Consider the following 14,350-nt stretch of genomic DNA (forward strand, 5'->3'; position numbering starts at 1 on the left):
GCCTGCCAGACAGGCTGGGGGGCACTGCCAGCTGCTCAGGAGCCCCAAAGCGCCTCTGGGGTCCCCACTGTGACTGTCCTCAGAATGGGGCAGAACTGCCCTAGCAGAGCCCACACAAGTCCAGGAGTTTTGCTGTTCCAACTTCTGTCTTCTAAGGGAAGGAAAATCCTCCCAACACAGGAAAGGCACTTTTACCTGCCCACTTCATCACAACTCAGCCCAGTTTGGGCTCCTGTGCTTTAAAGTTTGGCAGCTCTCCTCTGTCCTTGGACCTATTCATTTGCTTTGCACAGACAACCTCACAGAAAACAATCCCTTTCCACAGGCGCACTTGACCCTGTTGTTTGGGCATCACCCCACTGGAAAACTCTTCTCACTGGGCTGGCCAAACTGGACACTAATGCAGCAGGACAACCTGCTGGCACTGAGAGTCCTGGTGTGGGATACAACTTGGTTCGTGCTTCCTGCATGAAAAACTGTAGGCACACTTAGACTAAGACTGCATGATACTTCTGTCCCCAAGGATTAATGTTTACTTAGGCTTAATTACAGAAGAGCTATTAATTATTCCTTATCACTGTCTGGATATAATAGGAAAGGGCTTATAAAATGTTTTACTTTTAAATAGTTTGTAGATGCCTGGAGGGATTTTAATTTAGCTTGAAATGTTGATGTTTTGTTTTCCCCTCCCTGCAACAAAAATGAAACAGATCTTGCAAATTGCAGGCACCTCGGAGAAGGATGTTGTCACCCTTGCTCATCCTCCCTCTGCTGGTGGGGACCACGGCATATGGCCCAGTGAGCAGAGCAGCATCCAGGGATGTCACCACCTTTTTCCAGCTGGCTCAGGAAGACCCTTGGGAGAATGTTAATCTCACCAGCATGACCTGTGAGCATCGGAAAAACAGGACCTGGATCACCCTGCAGCTGACCAACAGCAGCCTGACAGCTTTCCCCATCTGCCTTCCGGAGGCCCTGGAGACCTTGGATCTCAGCAACAACCTCTTGGAAGAGGTGAATGGCACAGAGATAGCAAACCTCCCACAGCTGCGTGTCCTCTCACTGAGGCACAACCACCTCTGGTCAGTGAGGTGGGGCTCTGAAGTCCTCAGCAGTCTCCTCATGCTGGACTTGAGCTTTAATAAACTGTCATCTGTGCCACCCTGCCACGGCTCTGCCCTGCCTAACCTGAAGTGGCTGTCCTTGGCTGGAAATCCACTGATTGAAATCCAGCCACTGGCTTTTTCCTGCTACCCTCAGCTGCAGGTCTTGAACCTCTCTGCAACGCTGCTCGGGCAGGATAACAGCAGAGGAATTAAAGAGTCTGCTTTTGCCATCAGCACAGATCCCAACGAGGCCATGAACAGGCCTGGAAACTCCATCAATGTGCTTGATCTGAGCGGGACCTTTCTTGAGAAAAGTGAGTTTCTGGGTCTCCCAGTGTAAACACGGGGCTTGGTCAGGCCAGGGGAGCAGAAGCCTTGCTGGGATGATGGCTCCCATCCTGGCTGAGCCTGGAGTGCAGGGGGAACACCTCACACTGAAAGCTGCAAACAGCTGGTCCAAGCATGCAAGGCACTCTCACGCAAACCAGCCTCCCAAAGGAAGGGCAGAGACCAAACACCATGAGACAGGACGATTTGTCCCAGTGTAGTCACCCACCTCAATTCTAATCCCACTGTCTGCTACTGACAGTCATCCCCCTGTCAGCCCTGGGATTAGTTTTGGGACACACAGGAGGAAATTAGTTTCTCTTTCCAGACAGGCTGTTGAAACCTTTCTTTGTCCCCACAGCTACACTCAGCTTTTAGCGCAGCACTGAGTAGCACAGAGAGAGGCTTTTTGTGCCATCCACAGCCGGCCAAATACTTCCGCAGAGGGGGGAGACAATCCCTGCCCTGAGTAATCCACAGGATGTTCCTTTCCTTCTGCCTGCCTCCCCTGCCTCAGTTTATAGCTGAGGTGCTGAGGCACACAGATGTGAGATGCCTTGCCCAGCTGCTCTCAGCCTGGGGCAGAGCCAGGGCCTTCGGGGCTCCTCAAGCTAGAGGCTTCACTCCAACTCACATTTAATAGATGCACCACCAAATTTCCTCTGTGAATTTGCCTAATCCTCTTGTGATAGTGAGTTACCCTAATGAGTCATGGGATGGAAAGGCCCTTTTGTACAAGACCTATTCTTTCAGTTTCATGCCTCTTGGCTATTTTTCCTGTGCTAGGAGAAATAAGTGATTTGCCTTTCTTGCAACAGTCGGGACCGTGTAGACCACTTTTCTGAGCAGAGAAATCCTTGTTCATTTAATCTCACCCAACAAGAAAGCTATTCCATATCTCTTATCAGCTTTATTGTCCTTTTTCCCCAACTTTTCCTCTGCCCTATGACAGCCTGACCTGCAGGGAATGTTACAAAAATGCAGCTGCATTTTTCTAATACATGAGTGTTTATACACTGGTGTATTCATTTTTGTTCTATTCTTTTCCCAAAGACAGTAGCTGCAGAAGGTGACAGATACTTTATGTCTATGAATTCAAATCCTTTTTCTAGGCAGAAATCTACAGGAATCCTCTGTTTAGGCAATAAGTGTGAATACTTTTCTCTTTCAGTTCAACCAGAGTGGGCCAGAGACTTGCCCAACCTCAGATCACTTCACTTGACAAAGATGCCACGTTTAAGAAGCCTCAATAGCAACTTCTTCAAGTCTCTGCCTGGTCTCCGAGAGCTGCACTGTCAGGACTCCCATTCCCTGGGTTTCATACAGACGGAGATGTTTGACAGTGCTCCTCATCTGAGCCATCTCTCACTTGAGAAGTGAGTTGTTTTCTTTTTTGTCCTTCCTTACATAATGCTGTCTTTGCCTCACAGCCCTGTGGTGCCTGGGAGCTGACTTGAACAGTTTGTTATCAGATTTGGCAAGGAGGTGTGGACTTGCTGTCTCTGCCATGTAAAACCTGTGATCTGGCCTGATAGAGCTGATACAGCCCAAAGAGGCAGCATGGGACTCATAGCACAATTAATTGTTTGCTTGAGGTTGTATCCATTGTGCTTCCACTCCTCTGCCTTATCTCCCTGTCCAATGGATGAATTCATCCAGCGCTGTTCAGATCAGCACAGACCCACTGAATCCCATTTGTGATATAGAACAGGCTTCCGACACTTACAATGGCAATATCCCATCAGAGGAGAAGCAGGTCACTGAGGATTCCCTGCTCTGCAAAGCATGAATGCTGACAATTTCCTAAAATCTGTATCTGGGAAGGAGACTAAAATCCTGTCCCTCCCACTTTTACTTTGAGAGTTTAATATAGTTCCTTGTTCAGCATTAGTAAAAGCAATGGTTTCCTCCTCCTTCTAGGGGTAGCACCTCTTGGTATGAAATACTGAGAGGGGCAAAAGTCTGAAAGTGATTTATCCAAATAAGAGCAGGTGAAGTGCACACAGAGCAGTCAGTATAAAGGAAAAGATCTGGAGAGCACTTTAAAACATTTTTATAATACCGACCCAGATTATAAGCATATCAGAAAACAAACACTAGAGCACTGGCTGTGCCTAGAAACCAGTTTCAGGAAAAGAAACCCACTTAAAGAAAAACCCTATGGATTCCATCCCCATTTGATTGCCCTACTGAATTTACACAGCACTTTCCAATGTGTGCAGGAATACCAGTTCAAAGTGCTAAAAATCATGCCCAAAGTAAAAGGAGTAGCAGTAAAGGTCCTAGACAAAAGAGAGCATCTTCTGAGCACGCAAAGCGCAGGATGGTGGGTTTCATAACTGGCTACTGCCAAGGGAACTGGGAATAGTGCTTTGTGCCTTACACACACTAAAGATAAGAGGTACTAAGCACACTCCAGTTGTTGGAGGGTAGCTCAGTGTTTTCTAATTACTGCATTTGTCATCCTGTAGCTGTAACCTGAGTTCCTTTAATCCTTGGAACATCAATTCATCGGATGGCATCACCATCAGCTTGTACGGGAATCCTCTGCTGTGCAACTGCCAGCTCTCCTGGCTGCTGTCCAAGCCCGAGAAAGTTGTTCTGCAAAAGTAAGTGAGCTCAAGGAGATAAAGTAATGCTCTTCAGACACAGCTTCAATGTGAAAATTGTTTGGGGATCAGACATTCACCGCCGTCTAAGTTATTCAAATTTCTCGTGTGTTCTTCCCTTCCACAAGAGGTAGAAATGCAAAATAATGTCCCTTTCAGGGACAAAGCATAAAGTGTTATTAGCTGCGGATTTAAGGTGAGAATATTTTCCTTCTGGTTTGGACCATATTTCACTATTAGCTGAAGATAGAAAATGAGCTGTCTTGATGTGCCAGCTCTGGGGGCAGAAACTGAAAAACTTTGTAAGACATTTAACAAATCATTTCCTCGTAACCCTGCTATTCCCAAACCTTACATCACCACCAGCAGCCAACAAAACCCCTTGCAAATAGCACCATTTCTCACCTATTGTTTTCATGCTCTCCCACAGTTTTACAGACTAATTACAGTAAGCTGTAGCTAAAAGAAATATTTGCATATAAATGGTCTCTCCTCCTTTTGAAAGGCCACCAAGAAGATTTGTCATCAAATCTCTCGGAGAGCAGGGAAGTAGATTGTTGAAATTAGATAGTTTGTCATCGGGATGGGTTTAGCAATTGCATTCTTTACCTACCAAAACTTCAGTGTCTGAGTAAGTAAAGAATTCGATTTTAGTCATTTGAAAGTCCCGACTCAGCCCACCTCCAGCTGCCTAAGCCAGCTGGATTAAGAATCCTGGGAATCCTGTTACGTGTCTCTGCCTGTGTTCCCCTGTTACTGTGGCATTAAAGTCTGACTCTTTAAAACAAGTTGCCTTGAATCCCGATGCCCTTTGCTAAGGTTCACAGCCATTGTACCAAAGGGTGCTTCCCCTCGGGCAAAAGATATTCCTGCACCTTATAAAACCAAAACCAGCTAAATTCCACAGTCAGTGCTGTGGAAAGCTGCCTGGACTATTGCTAAAACAACCTAGCTTTGGTCTAGGTTTCACATCCTCACCAATATAAAGACTGTTTTGACAGCAGGTTGCCAGTTCCAATCCAAGCAGTCTACAGAAACTTGTAATGTTCTTGTGAATCTTGACTATTCTGGTTTCCCTCTGCAGGGCTTGGGAGACTTTTTGCACATCCCAGGAAGATTCAGGCAGACCTTCAACATCTTTTTCACTGCTGGAGCTCTATGATAGATGCCAGTCTGAGAGCAATGTTACACTGCCTGATTCAAACACGGCCTCTCCTGATCACGATGCTTTCAACTTCACCAGTGGTGATGCCACTGCTGTAGTAACAACAGACTCAGCGCTGCTGACCAAAGATTTGACTCACACCAGCTCCGTAATCCAGGGGGATGTATGGAGCACGGCAGCATCCAACCCAACGCTAACCAAAGACACTTACACCAGCTCTCTAACTAAGAGGGATGTATGGAGCACGGCAGCATCCAACCCAACGCTAACCAAAGACACTTACACCAGCTCCCTAATCCACAGAAATGTAATGAGCACGGCAGCATCCAACCCAACGGAGCCAATGCTAACAAAGGCCAACAGTTCCTCCCATGAGGAGGAGGCAGTTTCTGAATCCACAAGCAATCCCCCCTCCTTGGCATCCGTAACCTCCTTCCCAGTTTTTCTCAAAGAGCTCTTTGCTCAGTCCTCAGATCACAGCTCCACAAGTCAAACTGGAACAGAACAGCTACAGAGAGGGCTCAGAACAACCGACACCACCTTTCCCCAGGAAGGGCCATTCAACCAGACCACCAGTGATTATTCCACTGGAGCAACAGCAGTCTCCCGCACCACCAACCATCACATTCACTCCTTTGCCACCCATGCCATGGAAGGTGCCCCCCGAACGAGTCCCCCACAGCTGAACTCCACAAGGAGCAGCGCCCGGTCAGAGCCCGCACCCACCACACCATCACCACATTACGTTGATGACTACGATTATGAAGAACAACCAAAGGAGACCCCAGTGCAGCTGGCACACATTGCCTGTGACTACAATCCTTGCAGGCACCTGCAGAAGCCGTGCAGTGAACTCCAGAGCGTATCCCAGTGCTCATGTCCTGGCACATCGAGCGAAGGTGAGGTTCCAGACCCACCCAGGCTCAGAGAGGTGATTGAAATCACAGACAGCTCTGCACAGATACGCTGGTGTGCCCCGTATTCAGTTGTGCACACCTATGAGCTGATACTTCATGCCCAAGACAACGAGGACAGGCAGTTTGTCATGGACAACATTTACCCCACGGCCAGGCAGTACACTCTGTATAACCTGCTGCCATTCACCACTTACCACATCTGCGTGACTGCTTCCAACAAAGCAGGGTCGAGCCAGACAACAGGCCAGGAAATTCCAGGTAATTCGTGCACCCAATTTAAAACAAAACCCAGCTACAAGTATGTTTTTGCTGCTCTGTCTGCAGCAAGTGGACTCTTTCTCATTACCACAATTATTTTGTCTGTATGTCTGTGTAAGGCATGTAAAAAACCTCAGAGTGAGCAGTATGGTACACACTTAGTCTCCTACAAGAACCCAGCATTTGATCATCCCTTAAAACTACAAGCCACTAATTAGCTCTGGGTTATTGCTCTACACATTCAAAGCTCACTGTCTCCATCACCTTGGTGTGTTTTTGTGAGACTCTGAAAATGTCCTTCAGCAAAACTATGAACCATCAGATTTCATAACCCTGATGTTTCTAAGGGAGAGAAAACAACCAAAAAAAAAAAAAGAGAGAAAAACTCATAATGAAGGTAGTCAACAAGAAAAAAAGTTTTTGGACTCCTGTTCCTGTGCTAAGCAGCAGCAAACCTGGACATTAACCTTGAAAAGTTGTTTTTATAATCACCTACAAATAGAATAGCATAAATTTCACACAGTGAGAGGCTGCCTGGCCAGCTGTCTGCCTCCATTATCTCTCATGAACACAGTCAGATGAGAGCTGTAGTCCAAGGTGCATTAAGCTGAGCAAGACACACTCTGTTTTATTCACAGAGCAAAGCTGGGGGTTCAAGTTTTTTAAAGGTATTATCCATAAAGAGAGTACAGCTGAAAGGAGTGAGTGGGCTCAGTGCACAAGGTGCTGTGTAGCTCCAGCTCCTTTAAGTAACTGCAGTGGATGCAGATGATCAACCTAGCTTCAGTTCAGGAAAAAGAAACATGAAATTTAATTGTAGTCACAGATTGTGCAGGATCTGTAGGGCAGGGGTAATTGCTTTGTTCTGAATTTTTATGATGTTGTTCACAACTGAGCCTCCCAAGTGCTTCCCCAACACCAGCTCACAGGCAGTTGGGAGTGCGCAGTACAGCAGCGACCCACAGAAGTGGGGAGGGGAGCATATTAACATTTGCTTCCCAATGGATTTTAAGCAGAGAGGATGATCCGTCCCAATCATCCATCCCATCTACAGATTTAGCAGCTGATGATTTACCTCATACAGCGGCAGAAAGCCAAGTAGTGAAACAGTTTAATGCGTGTGCTGCTGAGACTTGAAAAACCCAAATCCCCTGCACTAGCAGCAGGCAGTTCTGCAGACATCTTTCAAATGAACTCTTGGGTGCCAACTTCTGCACAATAATAGCAAGAGGTGCTGACAATCCCAGCTTTGAGCTTGCCATTAGAATTTGAAGAGATGTTTGTGTAAGGGCAGGCGGTTGTCCCGATCTGGTATTTCCCCATAGGTTTTAGTTCCAGGAGCTGCCTGTTCCTGCTGCTGTACTGACACAGTGCATAAAGCCCCCTGAACTCTGAGGGGAAGGTGCTGTACTGTGTAAAAGACTCTCTGTTCCATTCTTTTGGGGTTTTTAATGCTTTCAGTATTAACAAAAATAAAAGCTACACAGCTATGTTCTGGTTTTTCATTAAAGACATGGCTCTTGGTGTTGTCTTTACCATCTACAATGTTTAGCCTGAGAAATGAATTCCTTTTGTTGTTTTGGAATGAACTTTCAACGTGTAGTAAAGAAATGTTTTTATCATGGTAAATTTGTGTTCTCTGATGTCCCAAGAGCTTTCATTTTGTACGTGGCAGAAGGAGGCAGATACAGATTCCTGCCATGTCTGTCCTGAGCTCCATGACTCAAACTCACAGTAGAAGTGAAATGCAAATGGAGAAGATAGGATGGTCTCACTTTTCACTTTGAAAATCTCTTTTATTTTTTATTTTCATATTCTGGTAGTTCAGACTTTTCTTCGTTTGGACCTAGGTTTTTATACTTATTTCTGGCCTGGTTTTTCCTGCATTTTCTGGAGGGTTTAGTGAATGGGTACAGATGGCCGTCATTTGAAGCAAGCAAATGAGCCAAAGACTCGTTATCCCAAATTGGGGCAGAGATCATATATCTCCTTGTGTTTGTACAACATAGCTCTAGGAGACCTTGACTGGGGTGTTTGGTTTTAACAGAAACAAAGCAAAATAAGAGATTGTGAATAGCAATTTATATTGTCTTATGTTATATTGAAGATTAGCTCTAGAGAAGGACAAAAAAAAGATACTGCAACTGAAAATAAAGATTGTTCCAACTTAACTATTAGTCCAAAGCAAGAGGATATCATTTAAAATGAGATATTGAGAGGACACATCTCACTACCCTTTACCACACTGCAGCTCATAATCGCTGAACTAGAAGGTTCATCACAACTGGTTTCTCCAACCAGTTCTCACTCCAGCCTCTCCTGAATTTCACAGCCTCCAATTCTTAAAAGTGCCCTTTCTGGGAGCCACACAAATATACAAGTCCCACAACCCCCACTTGTTCCAGCTTAACGTAACCCTCAACAGCCCATTTTGATCTGAGCTGATGAACCATGCTGAAGCACAGATGCCCCCGCCAGGGACAGTGCCTCTCTCTTGCCTGGTAACACTCAGTCCTTCCACAAGTGGAATGCAAGAGATTGAGCAGCAGGATTAAAAACATGGGATTTGTATTTATCAACACCTATGAGAAGTATCAGTGCTTCAAATGCAGATTTTTTTTTTTTCCTACTACAACTTTATATTTTCACTGGAATTCATTTTAGTAATGACCAACTCAACTAAACTCTGTTTGCACTGGAGGGAGCTCTCAGAGCACTGCTCAGGACTGGGGCAGTGAGGGGAGCAAAGCAACCCCGGGGGCTGCACAGAAACCTTCCCAAGAAAGCCATTTTAGGAAGCTGCCCAGCTTTGCTCCACCTGCTCGCTCCTTCCCCTCTTCCTGCTTGCACCCAACAGCAAATCCTGTTAGTACCTCCAACTTCAAAGACATCAACCTTTGGCAGTGTGACTGGAATACCCAAACATCTCTGAAACAATTTTTAAGAGCTATTAAAAGCCAACATATAGAAAATATATAACTAATACTCCACTTACTGTTTCACAGTTCCACTCGTCCTGTTTCTCTGAGAGGAAGGTCACTTGGGGGAGGTGCAGAAAGCATTGAAATACAGTTTTTGAACAGCTTGTGTCTCCAGCTTTTCTTTCTCAGAAGATCCTTCTCCCCCAGATCCTTCTCCATTCACTTGTCAGTGTTTTTCCTCTTTCCAAAGAACCAAGTCCAAGCAAAGAGAGTCCACAGTAGGCAATGGTGCCTGTGGGTGCGTCCCCTGGTTGTCATAGCAGAAGTGCGCAATGCTCCATCTCTAACAGCACTTGAAAATCAGTCACTGAGTCTCAGCAGAAACACTCTGGGAAATGGAGCTGATCCCCTCCATACAGGGGAAAAAAAAGGCTCTGTAAGGGCCAGAATTCTTGCTGGCTGTGAGGAAACAGAGAGGGGCACCTTGCTTTTGGTGCAACAAATGCCATTTAGAGGAGCAGTCCCTGAGAGCCTTGTAAGCAGGTGGGTGGGAAAGCCTTGTAAGCAGGACAGGGTGCTTCAGCCTGATCCCTCTCAGCGCCAGAAGGGATCCCACTTTTCAGAGCTGTCCCAGGCTAGAGGTGTGACGGGCATTAAATGAGCCATCTGGGAGATGGTGCAGCCCAAGGCAGAGAGCTCACACCACATCCCACACTCCATCAACCTCTTCATGGAAGGAAGCACAAGTTCAACCCCGAAGCTCCCTCCGCAAGCCCTGCCCTGGAACAGCCGTTCTCCTTCACAGGGATCTGTGGAACAACACGTTTACGTGGAGTTAGAAATGAGGATGCCTCTGAGGGCTCAGGATATTGCTTGCCAAGAAGCCTCTGATTTGCTCTTTACCTGTGAAACACAGAGAGATATTATCACAGGTGAGAACATGTTCCATGTTTGCAGAAACAGGTATTCATAAAAGAACATGTTTAAACTCCGGGTGCTTTTTATTTTTATCAGCTCTCCAAAGGATGCAGAGTTTGTTCTGAACAGGACAATCCGTTAATCCCAACCTCTCTAAAAAGTAATCAAGCAGCAGTACAAATTAACACTATTCGGGAATACATTCAGGAAGCAAGGTTAGCGCTCTGCTGGCATCTAGAGGGAGAGGGGGGAATCATCTCCCCAGGTATTCCCACCGGGCAATACTCATTCTTTCACCAAAGAGCTTCAGCCTGCACCGTGCAGACCAAGGGTCCCTGACTTACGGTACCCGTGTGCTCCTGTGTGTCCTCACCTACTCCTGTGTGAAGGGAAAGAAGGCAGAAGTGCTGAGAATTAACAGCAGCAACAGCCCCAGTCCCACAAACTGTTACTCAGCAGCTGGTCTGTCCCTGCCTCTAATTCCTTTTGTAGCCTTCTGACCAGGAATTTCTCTGCCAACTTGCCACTGATAAGGAAAAATGTAAGTTTTTTTTGTAAGAGCAAGGAGGGAATTACTGCCTGGAAAACCAGTCTACGAGTGCAGTAAGATTTTTTTTTTTTTTTTAACTATTGTAGATTTTAGACAGAAAGATCAGATTGCATTCATTGCACTTAGAGAAAAATAAATAGCAATGTTTACACTGGTGTCCTAGCAGAACAAAATCACTATCAATGGAGTGTTTTTCCTCCCTCCCAAACCACAGGGCAGCCCTGTTTTTTGTGCTGCTACAGAACCCTCACCCTTCAGTGCCAGGCGACATTACCTACAAGTACACACAGTAGGGTAGTACTTGTATGGCACTGCAGGTATTCCCTGACACACTCCCACAGTGTGTGTCCTCATTTTTCCTAGATCCTTTGCTGAAAAGACTGTGAGCAGCCTTTTGATCTATGAATGTCAAATTAGATTTTTAAAGGAACATAAGTGAGAAATAACTCTCAGAAAATATTAACAAGAAATGGAAGGAGTAGGATGAAAGGGACGAAAACTTCACTATACATAGTCCAGAGCAGGAGAGAAACAAAGCAGCTCAGAAGAAATCAAGTAAAAGAATCCCAAGAAAATCCATAAAAACCAGAATCCCTCATACATTGTCTTCTCCAGGAGGTGGAAGCAGCGATGCACCCATCCCAGCCAGGCAGGGCTGGCACCTCCTGCAAGGCTCAGCCTCAGGCACCACAAGCCCAAACTTCTGGCATGAAACTCCAGATAGAAGAGGGGGGGAAAAAATCACATACTCAGCACTAAGGAGAAATTTTCTTCTTTGAAAAACTAAAATCTATATGTTGTGCAAAAAACTTTGTGCTGGGAAGACTTGAGTACTGTGTTTATTAAATGTTCAGAAGCTACTCGCTCTTATCAGAGCATGGTTAAGGAATGGTACTTAACTTATCTAAGGCCACAGGGTGAAATGATGTCACCCTCTTTTTGGCAATCATTCCTTCTGCTGTCATCACTGCTGCCTTGAGGATTCCCAGTGAGTTATCTCCAAGGAAAAACAAAAATACCACCCCCCACTCCTCCTCCCCCAGACTAACCTCCATCTCAGGAACATTGGGCCAGCAACAAACATCCCCAGAGGACTGAGCTCTGTCCTCAGTGCACCTCTAACTAAAAATCTCTCTTCTTTGTGCAGCCGCCTATTCACCCAAAGCCAGAAAACACAGAGTTTCTACCACATTTAGTCAAAATAAGGTCCAAGTTCTATTTGAAGGACAGAGTACTAAGCATGCAAACCTCATTTTTTTCAAGAAACCAAGCTAAAAGCCCCCATTACAACCCCAGGATCTTCCATGGGGGTGTTTATTGTAAGATTTGTTTTTGTCTCCCTGCTCCTTGTAGAGGCTGGAAAAGATCAGAACAGCCAGAAATTATGATAAAAGGGTAAGGAAAACAATATAAAGTGCAGGCAGCTCTGAGTCTAAACTCAGCTCTTAAGGCATATCCAGAAGGCTTCAGGGAGTGATGACTTTAAACGCGACCTAGTGACACATTTGGTCCTTTGGGTGCCCTGGCTGAAAGCTCAGCCTTCACCCTGGCGTGACAAGTCCTAAGCCACAGTGCCTGCTCCGGGTCAGTCCCCATCCAATGCCACCTTCACACCCACAAGGACCTCAGATGAAATCCAACCATAGCCAGGGAGTTCATACTGGACACAAATGAGGCAGATGAGGGTGACAGGGGATAACAAAACCCCTTAAATTAGCCAGACAACTAATCATAAATCCAGTGCATACCTGAGGGCTGGTGAAACCCTTCCTCTGCCTGAAGTCCAGTCCCAGGGAAGGAACCCTGCCAGACCAAAATTGTTAGTAAGGAATCCACTGACCACAGGAGCTCTAAACTTAGCTCAGCAGCTTGCTACACACCAACTCAAAACCCAGGCTCCACCCAGCAATGGAATAAACTCTGACCCCAGATGATTCATAGCACTGGAGGAGTTGCTCTTACCAAGCACAGAGCCATGTGTAACCAGCTCTAACCTTCCTTTCCTTCAAAATTCTGGAAAATCCTGGCTCCTAACCCTAGGGCAACAGTGAGCAGCACGTAGTAGCTGCTGGTAACAGCACACAATCTGTCTGTGTTTTCCTGTCAGGTCCTTTGTGGCATCCTGTGGCAAAACCAAAGCCCAGCTCAGCACCAGAGAAATGCCACCACCCAAATTTACACAATATCCTTGGATGGAGCTATGCCACTGATTATACACACCTAGGAGAAACCAGGATCCTCCTGGGATACCACAACAAACTGGGAATGATCCCTAAGCTGAGGTAACAAGGTGACCAACCACAACCTAAGCATCCCTCATCAGCTCCTTTAAAAGCTTGGCTCTCCATTGATTCCAGCTATAACATTGCATTATCCTGGATATAACACCCATATCCAGGATTTGGTACTGCTGCCGTCTTTGCTTGCTGTAACTTAAGAGCAGGGTCAGAGTTCACAGTGATTTTGGTCACTTAGGGTGTGTTTCTGATGATTCTGGAAGTGATACAAATCCAGATATATCCACACTATTACTAGGTAGGCCTTTTCCCTGTGTATGACCTAGATGTGTGTTTCTCTACCTTTATACAACTGTTTTCCTCTCTGCCTGCTAAAAATTGAATATAAAAAGGCAAAGACCATCCACTTCCAAATCCTGGTCTCAGTTATGTTTCAAATGTGCATAAATCCAGGAAAAAAAAAAAAGGCAACTGCTAAAAATGGTTGAAAGATGATAGAATTGTTTTCCCTATTTCTTTATTCTGACAACGGTCCAAATGCTGGGTTTTGATGCCTCACCATACAAAGCTGTTGCTGGCACTAGAAAACTGCTCACCACGGGGATGTGCTTCACTGGCACTGAGCTCCTGATACAGGTGCAGGTGCTTGAAAATGGGAAACGACCTCAAGAGCTCCCATCCTCCACCTGTTTCTTACATCTTGCTGGTGCAGGGACAGGTCTATTGGATAATTCTCTCTACACAGGAGCACTTTAAACCCTGACTTTTCACACACAGCCAAAGATATGCGATAAAAATGATAGGGTTTAGGTATTATGTGGGTATTTTCCTTTCAGTCGGAGCTCTTTTTTGAGCTGCTGTGTCTTACCATGAACACAATACAAAATGAATTCACTTTGTGGATTTGAGTATGTGCTTTGCATCTAAACTACATAATATTTGTATTGTTCAGGGTGAAGAAAGTAATTTAAATAGCTATTCAGAAATATATTTTAAAAACCCAAACAGAAGCTTCTTATAGCAATACAGCATTTGAGTTAAGATCATCCTAATAGGTATAAGCATTTTTCAACTCTAACCTTATTTTCAGTGATGATAAAGCCTACCTCTCTACAATGGTGGTACAAGCGGAGTCTCTCAGGCACATGAGAAGTTCGGGCTGTTACAAAAAAAATATACCTTGTATCTCTTCTTTTCCTGTAATTCAATCCTGTCTAACTTCAGCTGTGACAAACCTGCTGCTTAAACCCCCCTTTGTGGCAACGGGTTCTGCAAAAAACAGCTGTTCAAAACCTACCCAGGACAGATGGGATGGCACAGCAGGTCCTGGACTTAGCAGGGA

The 14,350-nt window shown here is 45.5% G+C and overlaps 2 protein-coding genes across 3 annotated transcripts in view; both read left to right on the plus strand.

Annotated features, from left to right (window-relative positions):
• LRRN4 (leucine rich repeat neuronal 4) overlaps positions 1 to 8,507 on the plus strand; it is a 9,774-nt gene extending 1,267 nt beyond the window's left edge. Inside the window, exons 2-5 of one of the 2 annotated variants that reach the window (XM_017745343.1) lie at positions 711 to 1,420; positions 2,605 to 2,809; positions 3,905 to 4,042; positions 5,127 to 8,507. In XM_017745343.1, coding sequence (XP_017600832.1) covers positions 742 to 1,420; positions 2,605 to 2,809; positions 3,905 to 4,042; positions 5,127 to 6,600 — 2,496 coding nt within the window. In that variant the 5' untranslated portion in view covers positions 711 to 741 and the 3' untranslated portion in view covers positions 6,601 to 8,507. The remainder of the gene's footprint in view (positions 1 to 710; positions 1,421 to 2,604; positions 2,810 to 3,904; positions 4,043 to 5,126) is intronic. The other variant, XM_017745341.1, reaches the window with a different exon arrangement.
• Positions 8,508 to 9,976: 1,469 nt separating this feature from the next.
• Positions 9,977 to 14,350, plus strand: part of CCT4 (chaperonin containing TCP1 subunit 4) — an 11,276-nt gene continuing 6,902 nt past the window's right edge. The window contains exons 1-3 of the mRNA XM_017745224.1: positions 9,977 to 10,235; positions 11,919 to 11,977; positions 12,125 to 12,166. Coding sequence (XP_017600713.1) covers positions 9,977 to 10,235; positions 11,919 to 11,977; positions 12,125 to 12,166 — 360 coding nt within the window. The remainder of the gene's footprint in view (positions 10,236 to 11,918; positions 11,978 to 12,124; positions 12,167 to 14,350) is intronic.

The sequence above is a fragment of the Corvus brachyrhynchos genome, unplaced genomic scaffold (genome assembly GCF_000691975.1).
Source record: "Corvus brachyrhynchos isolate BGI_N302 unplaced genomic scaffold, ASM69197v1 scaffold69, whole genome shotgun sequence".
Lineage (NCBI taxonomy): Eukaryota > Metazoa > Chordata > Aves > Passeriformes > Corvidae > Corvus > Corvus brachyrhynchos.